Source organism: Bos taurus, chromosome 2 (genome assembly GCF_002263795.3).
Source record: "Bos taurus isolate L1 Dominette 01449 registration number 42190680 breed Hereford chromosome 2, ARS-UCD2.0, whole genome shotgun sequence".
NCBI lineage: Eukaryota > Metazoa > Chordata > Mammalia > Artiodactyla > Bovidae > Bos > Bos taurus.
This window is the reverse complement of record NC_037329.1, coordinates 9,618,994-9,634,193: the sequence shown is the minus strand read 5'-3', so window position 1 is coordinate 9,634,193 and position 15,200 is coordinate 9,618,994. Positions and strand designations below refer to the sequence as shown.

General features: G+C 41.0%; 1 protein-coding gene across 1 annotated transcript in view; it reads left to right on the top strand.

The window, feature by feature from the left end:
- Positions 1–836: 836 nt before the first annotated feature.
- Positions 837–15,200, top strand: part of FAM171B (family with sequence similarity 171 member B) — an 80,072-nt gene continuing 65,708 nt past the window's right edge. The window contains 1 exon segment of the mRNA NM_001206755.1: positions 837–1,053. Coding sequence (NP_001193684.1) covers positions 837–1,053 — 217 coding nt within the window.

The window sequence follows — 15,200 nt, the reverse complement described above, 5'->3', positions numbered from 1 at the left end:
TAATCTGCTTTTATGTTCCTCTGCTCTAACAGGGAGTGAGCTCCTAGAATGCAGGGATTCTAACTTGCTTATTCAAATCCTCATCAAAATACTGGAACGCACGCGGTAAGCACCTCGTAGGCATTTAGAAAAATATTGAGCAAAATGAAAACTGTAGACTATAATTAGACAAAATGTAATTAAGGACATTTTATGATACAGAAAGAAAATTCAACTTGGGAAGAAAAAGGGAGTTTAATCAAAATCTGTAGAACTGTAGTTTAATTTCGAGCTAGCCAATGATGGCCGCGGTGCCCCCAAAGCCCATATGGTTAAGAGATCCTGGCTTTTGGATTCGTTGTTGCGGCCTCGCGTGTTGTAGGAGTGTAATCAATATGTTAATATCACCTGCTCTTCTTTGCGGTCAGGAGGAGGGAATTTTATTCCACTTTCTGCAAAATTTCTGTGTCTCAGTAGGGGTTGGAGGACCTGGTCTGCCAGTCCCCTGAAAGGCTTTCCTTTTTCGTTTACCCTCGGAGGCCACCAGTGGCACGGCGCCCCAGCACCCCGCCGCGTGCGCTCCCTCGGAGCAGCCCAGCCCCGGGTTGACCGCGGAGACGCGGTCCCTGGCGCCGGGTTCGTCCCGCCTCCAGCATCACGTGCGCCAAGGATGCTAACTTCCCCCTCCTCCTCCCGCGGCGTCCCCTCCGCCTCTGCGGCCTCCTTCTGCTGAGCGTGTGCGAGTCAGACTGCGCGAGGGGGCGCGAGCGGGCGGGCGCAGCCGGAGCCCGCAGCCCTGGCGCCCGTCGCCGCCCGCAGCTCCGCAATATGCCGCCGCGGCCCTCTGGCTCTCGGCCATGGCGAGGCTCAGCCGGCGCGTCCCTTGCACCCTGCTCCTTGGCCTGGCCGCGGTGCTGCTGAAGGCGAGGCTGGTCCCCGCGGCCGCCAGAGCCGAGCTCAGCCGCTCAGACCTCAGCCTCATCCAGCAGCAGCAGCAGCAGCAAAGGCAGCGGGAGGAAGCTGAGGAAGAGAGGCCGGAGGTGCCCGGGGCATCCTCTACAGCCGCTGCTCCAGGTAGGTCCCGGGAGCCCGGCCCTGCCTTTCCATCTCCGCCGGCGACTCTTCTGATTTCACTGGCGGCCTCGCGCAATCCCTAGCCAGATGGTTTTCCATCGCCTGACTCTACCCACCCCCCACCTCCCCAGCCTTCCTGCCCAGTACTGGGGCTTAGCTTTGGTTTCTGGAATCTGCCCTTTGGGTGATGAGCTTTCTGGTAAGCGAAGAGTACTGCAGTGGGGTGGGGAGGGGTCGGGAGGGATGGGATTGAGAGACTGCCTCGATTGATCCTTTTCTTCTCCTCCCTTCCTGAATTTTCCCTCTGCCCTGGGGATGATTGTGTACACACACACACACACACACACACACACACACACGGTTCTCAAATCCTTTTAGCCTGGGGATGATTTACACACACACACACACACACACACACACACACACGGTTCTCACATCCCTTTAGCCTTCTGTTCTGTAACGTTTTCTCTCCTGGAGACTGAAAAATTTTGCGATAGACACCCACACACCCCTTTTCATCATCTGGCTCAGCCTGTATATTTAAATTTGGCTCTAGAGAAAAATCTCGATTTATTTTATTATTTATTTCTATCTCTTCTTATGCTGGGAATGGTTTTAAGGCAGTTTGCAAGAACGCCTTCTGTTTAATAAAAATGAAACAAACCAAAAATGAAATAGGAGTTTGTGATTGAAAGAAAGGGAAAAGGAGAGAGGGGGTGGTTGAGATCAAGTCTGTAGTGGATGTTGGTATAGCAAAGCCTGCCCCCAGAGAGGGGAATCTCCTTACTTGTTAGTAGGAGTAATGAGGCAGATTCTCCGCACTATTCAGTGAGGGTGAGGAAGTCCCTTTCAGTACTGTAACAGTCCCTCCATTCCTGCCTGGTTCCCCTCCATTAAGGCTCCACCGGTAAGCAAAAAGCGGGATTGTCCATTTTAATAGCCTCTCTCCACCCCCCACCCCAGTTGCCTTCCCTACTGTAGAAGCTGCCTGCTATTTGGAAAGAAAAAAAGCCATCAGTTTTTTTTTTTTTTGGCGAATGGACTTAGGTTTCTGCAAAACCAAAGTGAATTGTAGCATTTAATTTTGCTTTAACATCCTGCCTAGTAACATCATACCAGATGCCGAAAATGAGATTTTTGAAGAGTAGGATTCAGTATCTTATTTTTTACTGCTTGTTCATCCTCAAAGAGCAGTATTCTGACAACACCAGCTGTGATTCCTGACAGAGCCAGGATGATTTAATTTATCAGAGTGCTCTGAGCAAAGGATGAAATCACCAAAGTGTGGAGGAAAGGATGTGTTTCTGGCACCCTTTTAAACCAATTAATAAGACTTGAGCATGGCTGAAAGTCCTGAAAGGTGTGTGGAGGGTGGTGGTTTTCCTTCCTGGCTTTTTATAACTGACATTGCTAACCACAGAGCTTCGATGAGGCAGCTGTTAGACACAATGTTTGCTGAATTTAAGGAAATCAGAGATAGAGTGATTGAGAGCCTGTCTTCATGATTTCATAAATTACGGAACAGAAGTCTGAGAGTAGAGATGAATTATGGTTTGCAGTATATTTTTATTTGGATTTATCTTTCAGAAATATTCGTAACATGGGTTTTGACTACTGCCGTTGTGAAATAATATGAGAAACTTCTGTATCCTGCATGCATGTGAAAATATTTGCTTTCTGATATTTGGGATAGAATATTTTTGAAAAGGATTATTTGGGGGGAAGTACAGTTTTGGAGCATATTTACCTATTAGATTAATGGAGATAAAGGAACCACTAGTGAACAGAGCAGACTCGAGCCTGAAACGTAATATGACTCTTGCATTTCCCTCAAAAACTCTACCTCTCCAAGGCAGTGCCAACCAGGAGAGCAATTCAGATGATTGCTGTTTTAGTTAGAGATATTGGGTTGCATCTCTGGAGAAGGGAACGGCAATCCACTCTAGTATTCTTGCCTGGAGAATCTCAGGGACAGAGAAGCCTGGCAGGCTACAGTCCATGGGGTCGCAGGGAGTCGGACACGACTGAGCGACTAACACACACATTCGGCTGCCCATTGAAACACAACCCGTACACAAAGAAGTTAAAATATTCCTCTCAGCACATTGTGGTCTACATTGAACTGGTCTTCCTGCTTCAACCTTTGTTCCTCTACTCTCTGTTCTCCTCACACAGTTAGTAATCTTTTAAAAAATATTAAAAAGGACCATTTCAGCTCACAGTCCCACAGTGGCTTCCCGTGGCTCTCACACTAGATGCCCAGACCCTGAAAATGGACTTCAAAGGCCTGGATCCTCTATGCCCACCTCCTTCCTGTGTCCCTTGGCTCTCACTCTGAGTGCTGGGGCCACACTCTCCCTCTGCTTCTTCAGTTGGCAAGTGGGCTCTGGTGTCGGACCTTTGTGCTTTTCATTTTCTCTGCCTGGAATTCTGGACCTTCACATTCATCAGATTTGCTCAGATATCACTAGAACAGAGAAGCTTTTCTGACCGCTATATTAAATAGCAATCTGCATGCTCTTTTCCTACCAATTCTCCTCCATGGCATTTAATATCCTCAGCCCTTCTTGTAAACCTGTCTCCTCTTACTAGAATGTAAGCTCTCTGAGGGCATGAACTTTGCTTTGTTCATTATTACATAGAATTATTACATATCTTTCTAGCACCTAGAAGAGCATATGTGACTCATAGGCACACATTAAGTTTTTTGAATGAATAAACTAAAATGCTGGCATTGGGCATCTCTTTTACTTTGAGTTTATGTTATTTAACATCTTGTGAAATTCTTCGTTGAAATTTAGCAGGGGCATATAAAAATAAATAGGTAGAAATATTTATAGGAGGAGGTTATAAAGTGCATTTATCTTGGACTTTTAATTTTAGCTAATTTCACTGTTTATCTTGATTGCAGACAACTTCTAGAACAATACTTAAGTCCACTTTTTAGGTTCTGTCAAGAAGATTCTTTACCCAGGCGCACTTATAATTCTCTTATGACCTAGGAGGGTATTATATACCTTTAAATAGCTCTGACTGAGCCTGGCAGTTCTTTCTTTGCCTCTGTATGGTGCTTCTGATTTTTCAGACATTTGCCCTTCTCAGGCAAAATGTAGAAAACTAATAAGATGTGTTTAGTGACTCGTATATGATTGAGCTTCATAAGTCCATATAGAAAAACTGACGACTTTTATTTCAGATTTTATTATTTTCAAAATTTTTGTCTCTTTATATAGCTGAGAAATAAGAAAGTGATGTTAAAAGAAGTTGAATATGCGATTTATAAAATCAAAGTATAAAAACAAATCTTTGTTACCTCATTAATTTCCAAAACATCATCCTCAGAGTAGCGAGAAAAAAGACGAAAGTTGAGATCTATTTTCTCTAGTGTCTACAGCAGCTCTGATTTCTCCATCTGCACCAGTAACTGTTAGAAATAAATATTTGAGGGATGAGGGAAGAATTAATTTGAGGGTTGGTAATAACTGAAACAATAATATCATATCCAGTCTGATGGCCTATTAGATGGGAGACATACTGGGGGTTGGGGTGAGCAGAGCTGGAGAAAATGACGAGCTTCATTGCAGATTCTCCACGTGAAGTACAGACACAGGGAACCTCCACGGATTTTTATAAAAGTCTTCTGCATACAATGAAAGCTTGTTGAGGGGTATGTTTTCACAGAATAAATGTGTGTTTATACTGATATACTGTTTATATCAGTGATTGTGTGTTTCACTGATTCAGTTCAGTTGCTCAGTCATGTCCGACTCTTTGTGACCCCATGGACTGCAGCACACTAGGCTTCCCTGTCCATCACCATCTCCCCTTGCTTTCTCAAACTTACGTCCATTGAGTCAGTGATGCCATCCAACCATCTCATTCTCTGTCGTCTCCTTCTCCTCTCGCCTTCAGTCTTTCCCAGCATCAGAGTCTTTTCTAATGAGTCGACTCTGCATCAGGTGGCCAAAGTATTGGAGCTGCGCATCAGTCCTTCCAATGAATATTCAGGACTGATTTCCTTTAGGATTGACTGGTTTGATTTCCTTGCAGTCCAAGGGACTCTCAAGAGTCTTCTCCAATGTCATGGTTCAAAAGTATCAATTTGTCGGTGCTCAGCTTTCTTTATGGTCCTACTCTCATATCTGTACATGATTACTAGAAAAACCATGCTTTGACTATATGGTCCTTTGTTGGCAAAGGACCAATAACCTTTAGAGACAACATATAGACAACCATATGTTGTCTCTGCTTTTTAATATGCTGTCTAGGTTTGTCATAGCTTTTCTTCCAAGGAGCAATTTTAATTTCATGGTTGCAGTTACCGTCTGCAGTGGTTTTGGAGCCCAAGAAAATAAAGTCTGACACTGTTTCCATTGTTTCTCCATCTATTTGCCATGAAGTGATGAGATTGGATGCCATGATATTCGTTTTTTCAATGTTGAGTTTTAAGCCAAGTTTTTCACTTTTCTCTTTCACTTTCATCTGCCATAAGGGTGGTGTCATCTGCATATCTGAGGTTATTAATATTTCTCCTGGCAATCTTGGTTACAGCTTGTGCTTCATCCAGCCCAGCGTTTCTCATGATGTACTCTGTATGTAAGTTAAATAAGCAGGTGACAATATATAGTCTTGATGTACTCCTTTCCTGATTTGGAACCGGTCTAGTTCCACATCCAGTTCTAACTATTGCTTCTTGACCTGCATACAGATTTCTCAAGAGGCAGGTCAGGTGGTCTGGTATTAATCTACACAGTCAAAAAGGCTTTAGCATAATCAGTGAAGCAGAAGTAGATGTTTTTCTGGAACTCTTGCTTTTTCTATCATCCACCGGATGTTGGCAATTTGCTCTTTGGTTCCTCTGCCTTTTCTAAATCCAGCTTGAACATCTAAAGTTCTCAATTCACGCACTGTTGAAGCCTGGCTTGGAGAATTTTGAGCATTACTTTGCTAGTGTGTGAGATGAGTGCAGTTGTGCAGTAGTTTGAACATTCTTTGGCATTACCTTTCTTTGGGATTGGAATGAAAACTGACCTTTTCCAGTCCTATGGCCACTGCTGAGATTTCTAAATTTGCTGGCCTTTTGAGTATAGCACTTTAACAGCATCATCTTTTAGGACTTGAAATAGCTCAGCTGGAATTCCATCACCCTCATTAGCTTTGTTCATAGTGATGCTTCCTAAGGCCCGCTTCACTTCGCAGTCCAGGATATCTGGCTATAGGTCAGTGATCACACCATCATGGTTATCTGTGTCATTAAGATCTTTTTTGTATAGTTCGTCTGTGTATTCTTGCCATCTCTTCTTAGTATCTTCTGCTTCTGTTAAGTGCATACCATTTCACTGATAAGTAGTTTTAAACCTTTTAGCTTGGAAAATGTCAAATATATAGAAAGTAAAGGATAGTATTCATAAAGCCATACCCATCACCCAGCTTTAACAGTGATCAAATTCTGCTGTCCCTGTTTTCCTTCACAGTTCCATTCATTTCTACTATGTGGGATTTGGGGGAAGTGGAGAGGTAAAATGTACTTATATTAAAATGGACATACCTAAACTGTACACTTTTTAAACAATAAGCTAGTTTATTAGGTGGGGAAAGTGGTGCTTGATTTAGAGTTGCCACATTTTATGTATATATATATATATTTAAACTGACATTAAAACTTTTATTACTCTATTTTTGTCTTGCAAAAAATTCAAAAGTCATTTTCAAGTTAGCTTATGATTATATACACTTTGTAAATATTAGTTTAAAAATATCAAAAGTCATAAAATGAAAAAAAAAAGAACTATAGGAGCTATTTAATGGACATCCATACTTCAGATTCTGGTAGTAACATAAACTGTAGTCTCTTGACAAACAGATACACCCCTGTAAGCATTACCCCTATTAAGACAGAAGACATTTATATCACCTTAGAAAGTTCCCTCATGTCCCCTTCTCAGGCAGTCTTTGACCCTGACCCATTGACCACTGATTTGATTATTTTTGTCATTAATTTTGTGTTTTCTAGACTTCATAAAATAGAAGCATATATCATGTACTTCTTTGTCTAGCTTCTTTAGCTAAGTCTAATTTCCAACGGTTTTGTTGTTGCTTGTTGAGTAGTTTATTCCTTTATACTGCTGAGTAGTATTCCATTGTATGAATTATTGCAGTTTGATTTATCACTTCTATTGAAGGATATTTGGGTTATTTCAGTTTTAGCCATTGTAAATGAAGCTGCTACATTCTTGTACTTTTAAAGTTAAAACCTTTTTTATATTCTGTATAGCTGGGACCTATTTAACTTAATGAAATTTAAAAATAGTGAAATTCAGTGTAGAATATTACTCAATATATTACTCTATAATTTTTATTATGTTCAAAAAACTTGATTAAACTTCTTGATTTAAGCAGACCTGTTTGAAATCTCCCATCCATGAAGGCATTTGTTTAGATTTTTTTTTCTGTTCAAGGAATTTGAAAATCAGTAGAAGTAGGACTAGACATTGACTGTTTTATTTAAAGTACTCATGCTTTGAAGGCCATCATCCCAGATGGAGTAATTATGATTTCTTTCCAGGATTTTAATCACTAAAGGGAGCCATTTCTTGGTGTTGATTACAGGTTGAAAAACTCATGCCATTGTGTTGAATTTCAGTTTGTTTCAGTGGTGGTTTTTCATTGTTCTTAATGTGCCTGAACAGAAACCATGAAATATTTTTCGGAAACAAAACTCTTCCACCTAAGTATATAAACATTGAACTTGAGTCTCTTTCAACAGTCTGTTTGACTAGGTTAGTGGCAGTATTGTCATTCATTGACCTGGTTTAGTGTAATGTGTCCTAATTTCTTTTTCATAGCCAAGTTGCCTTCCCTAGGAAATCGATACAAGATTTTCCATCTGCTGTTGGTAAAAAAAAGTATGCTTTGGAGTAGTTACCTGGAAAATTCTAAAACTATGAAAGCTGTGTGCATTGTAGTGAAATATATAATAATCTTAAGAAAATAGCTTCTGTTTGCTTTGAAGATTCTGTTTGGAGATGTCTCTGTAATTGCCCTTTTGTGTAAGCACAATATGTCCAAGACATACCAGATTCTCTGCCTCTTACTTTTTTGTGACTGGGTTATAAGGACTAGGCAGCATTCTTGACTACTTGTTGATGATGTCTGTGAGTGTAAAGGCCAGTTCATTTGGACCTGAAATGAGAAGTGATTTTTGGGTGCCGTTTCATGTAGGGTAGAGGGTGTCAGTGAAGTGAAGCGAAAGTGGGTCAGTCGTGTCCCGATTCTTTGTGATCACATAGATGGTAGCCTGCCAGGCTCCTCTGTCCATGGAATTCTCTAGTCAAGAATACTGGAGTGGGTAGCCGTTCCCTTCTCCAGGGAATCTTCCCAAGCCAGGGATTGAACCCAGGTCTCCCTCACTGCAGCTGATTCTTTACCAGCTGAGCCACCAAGGAAGCTCAGCGGGTGTCAAGGAAAATAGCAATGCTTGTTTCAGATCTGCCTCAGTGACCTAGTGAACCACGATTGCAGAGTGTCTCAGCAGTGTCTTGGGCTTCTCTGAAGCCTTGAGTTGATAATACCCGTAAATCTCTCCATGTTAAGCTTCTCTGTCTTGCATGGAAACTAAGATTTTAAATTAATTTTATTTATATGTGACCGAGGTTTCAGTTGCTATTTACTGTGCTTTTTTTTTTTCTCAACTAGGTTTCTATATCATAACGTTTGAGGGGCTAATTTAAAATTAAACATTTACTGGTTATCATCAGTTATTGTACCTAGTTTACTTTGGTTTCTGTTCAGTAGAGAAATAGCATTTATAAACTATATACTCTTAACTCACTCATTAGCTGTGCTGAAATTTAGAACACTCATATAGCTAAGCCAATGACACTTCTTATCTGTGGACCTAAATATTAATTGGGCTTTCATTGACCACTTGACTAGTTGGAAGCTGGTTGAAATATCCAGCCTCAACTCAAGGCTTGTACTGTGAGGCCTTTGGGTTACCTCGGTGGTAAGTGCTCCAGGGATGTTGTAGAATTTCATATCCATTGTCTTAATACCAGTGTCCCTGGTTTTATTCATACCTACCTATTCCGATTCTTTTTTGTAACAGAAATATGATACAATAGAAACAGAATGGGAGATGGATGCTTTGTTTTTTCTAATGGGTTGACTATAACCAGGAGTTGAAGCTACAAAGGTCCTGGATTTTGTGACCCATTCCACCCTTGCCTGTCTCCCCATCCTGCCCCCCACCAGCAGTATTTTTAGAAATGATAGAAATTAATCTGCCTGCAGTGTGGGAGACCTACATTTATCCATGGATCAGGAAGAGCCCCTGGAGAAGGGAATGACTACCCACTCCAGTATTCTTTCCTAGAGAATTCCATGGACAGAGGAGCCTGGCCGGCTACAATCCATGGGGTCGCAGAGAGTCAGACATGACTGAGTGACTAACCCTAGGTTAAAGCTGTCAAAATATGGCTGTATATAGTTAAAACTTAAGTCTTGGAATAGTTGGCTCTTGGAACTGGGATGAGGTAGAAATGGCCTCCTAAGTGCTTTGCTTTGGCTCTGTTTGAAAAGTATATGACATAAGCTGGAACACTTTAAGAAAAAAATCTGGTAATTTGTAAATCTTTTTTTTTTTTTTTTAAGACAGTTATTTTTTAATTGAAATATCATTGATTTACAATGTTATATGTTTCAGGTGTACAACTATAATGATTCATAATTCTTAAAGGTTATATACTCCATTTATAGTTATTATATTCTCTGTGCTATACAATACATCCTTCTAGCTTATTTATCTAATATGCAGTAGTTTTTGCCTCTTAAATCCCTACCCCTGTCTTCCCTCTGCCCCCATAACCATTAGTTTGTTCTCTGTATCTGAAGTAGTTTGTTTTTATTTATTCTTATTTTTAAATTTTTATTGATGTATAGCTGCTTTATAATATTGTGTTAGTTTTTGGTGTACAGCAAAGTGATTCAGTTATTTATATATATATATATATATACATACATATATCTGTACACATACACGTGGCTCAGACAGTAAAGAATCTGCAATGTGGGGGACCCAGGTTCGATTCCTAGGTCAGGAAGATCCCCTGGAAAAGGGCGTGGCTACTCACGCCAGTATTCTTGCCTGGAGAATTCCATGGACGGAGAGGAGTCTGGCCGACTACAGTCCATGGGGTTGCAAATAGTCGGACACGACTGAGCACCTACCTCTTTCACATACATACAAATATCCATATCCATATATATATATTTATGTGTGTGTGTGCTAAGTCACTTCAGTCGTGTCTGACTCTTTGCGACCCTGTGGACTGTAGCCTGCCAGTTTCCTCTGTCCATGGGATTCTCCAGGCAAGAATAGTAGAGTAGGTTACCATTTCCTCCTCCAGGGGATCTTCCTGACCCAGGGATCAAACCGCATGTCCTGCGGCTTCTTCATTGCAGGTGGATTCTATACCATCTGAGCCACCAGGGAAGGCCGTATATATACACACGTATATTATATGTTCTTTTTCAGGTTTTTTTCCATTATACATCATTAACAAGATATTGAATATAGTTCCTGTGCTATGCAGTAGGTCCTTCTTGTTTATCTGTTTTATATATAATAGTGTGTATATGTTACTCCCAAATTCCTATTTTATCCCTTCTCACTGTCTTTCCCTTTTTTAACTATAAGGTTTTTTTTTTAATGTCCGTTTCTGTTTTATAAATAGGTTCATTTGTATCATTCTTTTCAGATTCCACATATAAGTGATCCCATGATATTTCTCTTTCTCTGATTTACTTCACTTCATATGATAATCTCCAGGTCCCACATCCACATCTTAAAAGAAATTGTGGTACCACCTGGCAGATACAAAGCCTGATAACACTGTTACTTAAGGATAATTTGATTTTCTTCACAGCAAATATGACTAAGATAAGTGAGCTCTTTCCTTACCAACGAATTCAATTTTGTGAATCAGAAGAGTCAAAAAAATGTATTTTTAAACTGCTTCTATGCCATGGTATTTCAGATAGGAAAGAAGTCGTGCGAATCAGTAAAGCTTGGTGAATCTTCTTCTCCCCTGGTATGTGTAAGGGACTCACTGTCCCTTATACTTATATGGCAGAGGTTCTAGGGAACCAGTGCAGGGTGTAGTGAGCTCCCTGCAATTAATTACACAGTCAGCAGTTACCTAGTGTTGAGATCAGCTGTAAGATTTTCAAAGCAATCCTTGACCCCCAAAAGGTTAAGAAAACCTGCCATGGTTAATTAGGCCTTTGTAAGTGGACTCAAGGAGAACAAGGGTAACATTCAGACTCAGATAACATTTTTCTGTTCTTTTTTAATATGTAAAGTTCCTGTTATTGTGTGTCTGTGATGGGTAAAACTAGCGTTTCAGTGACATAACCAATCCTGCCAGAAGGCCTTAACCCTTAAAGGAACTGACTGCTTGAGATGCATGTACCTTGGCTGATTCTTTCAACCTTTGGCTTTTCCTTTATGTTTATAGAATGGCTACCAAAATGCAGCAGTTATCTTTTTTCAAAATTTTAATTAATGTATTTTTGGTTACACTGAGTCTTCACTGCTGTGCTCAGGCTTTGTCTCATTGCAGCGAGTGGTAGCTCCTCGCAGTTGTGACACACAGGCTTATCAAACAGCGGCTTCCTTTGAAGCGCAGCCCAGGTTGTAGGCAGCGGGGCTTCGGTAGTTGTGGTGCATGGGCTCAGTTGCTCTGCAGCGTGTGCAGTCTTCCCGGACCAGGGATCGAACCCATGTCCCCTACACCAGCAGGCAGATGTACCGATACAGTGGCGGTATCCACTGTACTGCTAGGGAAGTCCCAGGTTTATCTTTTGATAAACTACGTGACTTTGAATTGTTTTGCATCCAGGTTTCATTATATAATAACCTGGTGGGATATCTTATACCTGAAAAAAGCCCTCTGTTCAGAATTTTTTGGCAGTCAACCCAGAAACTCTCTGGATTTTGGCTCTTGGCTCTTGCACTGAAGGATAGAGTCACAAAGATTAAGTTAATATCTTAACAAGGGCTCTGATGACTTTGTGATTCATCCAATCCCTCAGGCCTGATGATAAACTTCAATCAGTTTTAGCAGATGAGGGCCTGCCCTGGTTGTTATTAGTTTACAGAGAAGGCATTTATAAAAATGTAAGCTCTTTCCCACCTGCTGAAATAAGTATTAATCTTTGGTTTTAAAACAGTTTCTGGGTCAAAATAGTAACTTCAGCCTACTGTGACTCAAGTTTGTGGTTTGAACTTGCTCTCTTTATCACCAGTGCTGTTCTAGGCTTTCAGAATTTTAGAATATCATCTCTAAACTTACTGAGACTCGTTTTCCTTACGGTTTTTGATTTACACCTCTCCTACTTTCACTAATAACTGACTGCGTTGGAAAAGCTAGATGCTACGAAGAGTGAATAACAGAGTGATTCCTTGTTTTGAGAAGTGGCTTAATATTGCACATTTTTTCTTTCATTTGAAAGTCCAAATGGAAAAATTTATGTTTCAACACATTTTGATGTTCCAAAGATAAATAATAGCATGTGTTGAGACTTGGAAAACTAAAGCTTCAGAAAACAGTGTAAGTGCACAGGCAGGGAGGTAAAAACAATGTAAGCTCCCTGACAAATCTGGGTTTTTCTGTGGCCATTGTGTATCCTGTCTGTAAGGACTGGCTCACAGACTAGAGCTCTATGCAGGGTCTACGTGTGGGACCCTTTATGGATCCAGCAGCTTAGAGATCTGACAAAGAAAGAGGAAAATACAGTGACTCACATTTACTCCCCTTTCTTTGTATCAGTATTCTTTGTAGTGAAGTCTGAAGTTTGTAACTTTTGAATAATTTGCTATGCAGTAATTACATGATATTTTAGAGTTATACTTAAGTATCATTACAACCATAAAATATTCGATACTGTAACATGTAGATAATTAAAATGTCTTTATGTTCTAAAATGTAAAAGTAGAAAAAGATTTTTTTCATTCCACATTCTCTCTTCTCACTCTCCCTTCTCACAAGGTGATCTCATCTACTCCAGTTGCTTTAAATACTATCTATAGGCTAAGACTCCCCAGAGTGTACTTCTGAATATATCCACCAATTATTTTGACATCTTTATCTGGATAGATTTCAAGATTTTCTGTTAAACCATGCCTAAGTCTGGATTCTTCATTTCTTACCACACCTTCCAGGATAAAAAAATCCTCTCCTGGCTTTTTTTTTTAACTGCAGTCCCTATGCTATACACTACCTTCCAGAACTTACGTTAACTAGCAGTTTTTACCTTTCACCTACCTTCAGTCATCCTTGTTGTTAACTAAAAACTCCACTGTTACTAAAGTGCCCCTGTGACCAATAAGGAGAATTGAGGATGCTGTCCTTGCCATTTCCTTCTTCTCCTGGCCTGTCACCAAACCCATCAAGTCTGTTTCCTAAGTATTTCTCATCTGTTAACTTCTCTTCATCTTCACTGCCCCTCCGTCAGCCCAGGTTACTCTTAATGCTCTAGTTGGGTTCTCATATTGACTGGCCTCCCTGTGTCCATTCTTGGTGCTGTGAAATCCATGCCCTAGAGCAACGATGGAGACCATCCACCCACACCCACAGTAGCGGTTATTTTATTTTTAAGTACAAACCTGATCAGGCTTCCCAAGACATTGAGAACCAATGACCTGTGTGTAAAAGTCTGTGTGCTCTCCTGCCCAGTCTCAGTGCCAGCTTCTCTCCTGCTTCATCACTACACTCCTGCTCTCTGTGCCTTGAGTGTGACAGGTTTTGCTCCTCAGCACCTTTGCAGGTTGTTTCTCTGCTTGCAGTACTTCCCTGCTCCAACATGCACACACCTTCTGCCCCCGCCCTTCCCTCCCCTAATTCATCCAAACTTCCAGTATTAGCTTAAGTGCTACTTCGTTGGATTTTCTTTGGCTTTCCAGTCTGAACTAGGTTCCTCTGCTATTCTGTGCTCTCATAAGCATTTTATAATTGCTCAGGGTCTGTAGTTGAGCTGTAACTAGGCACCTTAATTCCTAGCTAGGCATCTTGTTCCATAATTCCATATTTGTCTTCACCTCTATATTGGAAGCCAGGGGAGGCCAGCTGCAATAATTGTTTTGGTTGGGGCCATATCTTGTATAAATAGTCATTGAGTGAAAAAAATAATAACTCCATGTGGATAAATATGTGCCATTGAGTATCTTCTTTCTTCCCTAACTTGAGTGGGTTTCTCTAGCGAGTATATATATGAAAAGAACATTATATAGGGAAAAGGCTGTAGTCTTGCAGAATGAAGTGGCCAAAGTATGCAGGTTTTGGATCAAGAGCAATGTTGGCTTTGAAAAAAATTGATTGAAAGAGGAACTGATATTTATTTGGATTTAACTCAACATCAGATCAGATCAGTCGCTCAGTTGTGTCCGACTCTTTGCAACCCCATGAATTGAAGCACGCCAGGCCTCCGTGTCCAACACCAACTCCCGGAGTTCACTGAGACTCACGTCCATCAAGTCAGTGATGCCATCCAGCCATCTCATCCTCTGTCGTCCCCTTCTCCTCCTGCCCCCAATCCCTCACAGCATTAGAGTCTTTTCCAATGAGTCAACTCTTCGCATGAGGTGGCCAAAGTACTGGAGTTTCAGCTTTAGCTGAAACTAAAGGATTTCATTCCTTCCAAAGAAATCCCAGGGCTGATCTCCTTCAGGATGGACTGGTTGGATCTCCTTGCAGTCCAAGGGACTCTCAAGAGTCTTCTCCAACACCACAGTTCAAAAGCATCAATTCTTCGGTGCTCAGCTTTCTTCACAGTCCAACTCTCACATCCATACATGACCACAGGAAAAACCATGGCCTTGACTAGACGGACCTTATATGTTAGTTTATATATGGTGCTGCAGATAACATACGAGATTCCTATAGGAACTGATTTCATTCATTTTTTTTTTCCTTTTTTAAACAAAACTCTCATTGCAGAGAACACTTGGTGGGGACATAGAAAGACCGCAAATGCTAAGAGTGTGATAAATGCTGTATTAGAGGAATATATAGAAGACTGTGGGAACCCAGGTTTGGGGGAAATGATTTAGCCTGTTTCCTGGAAGAAAGAACACTTAAAGTGAAACC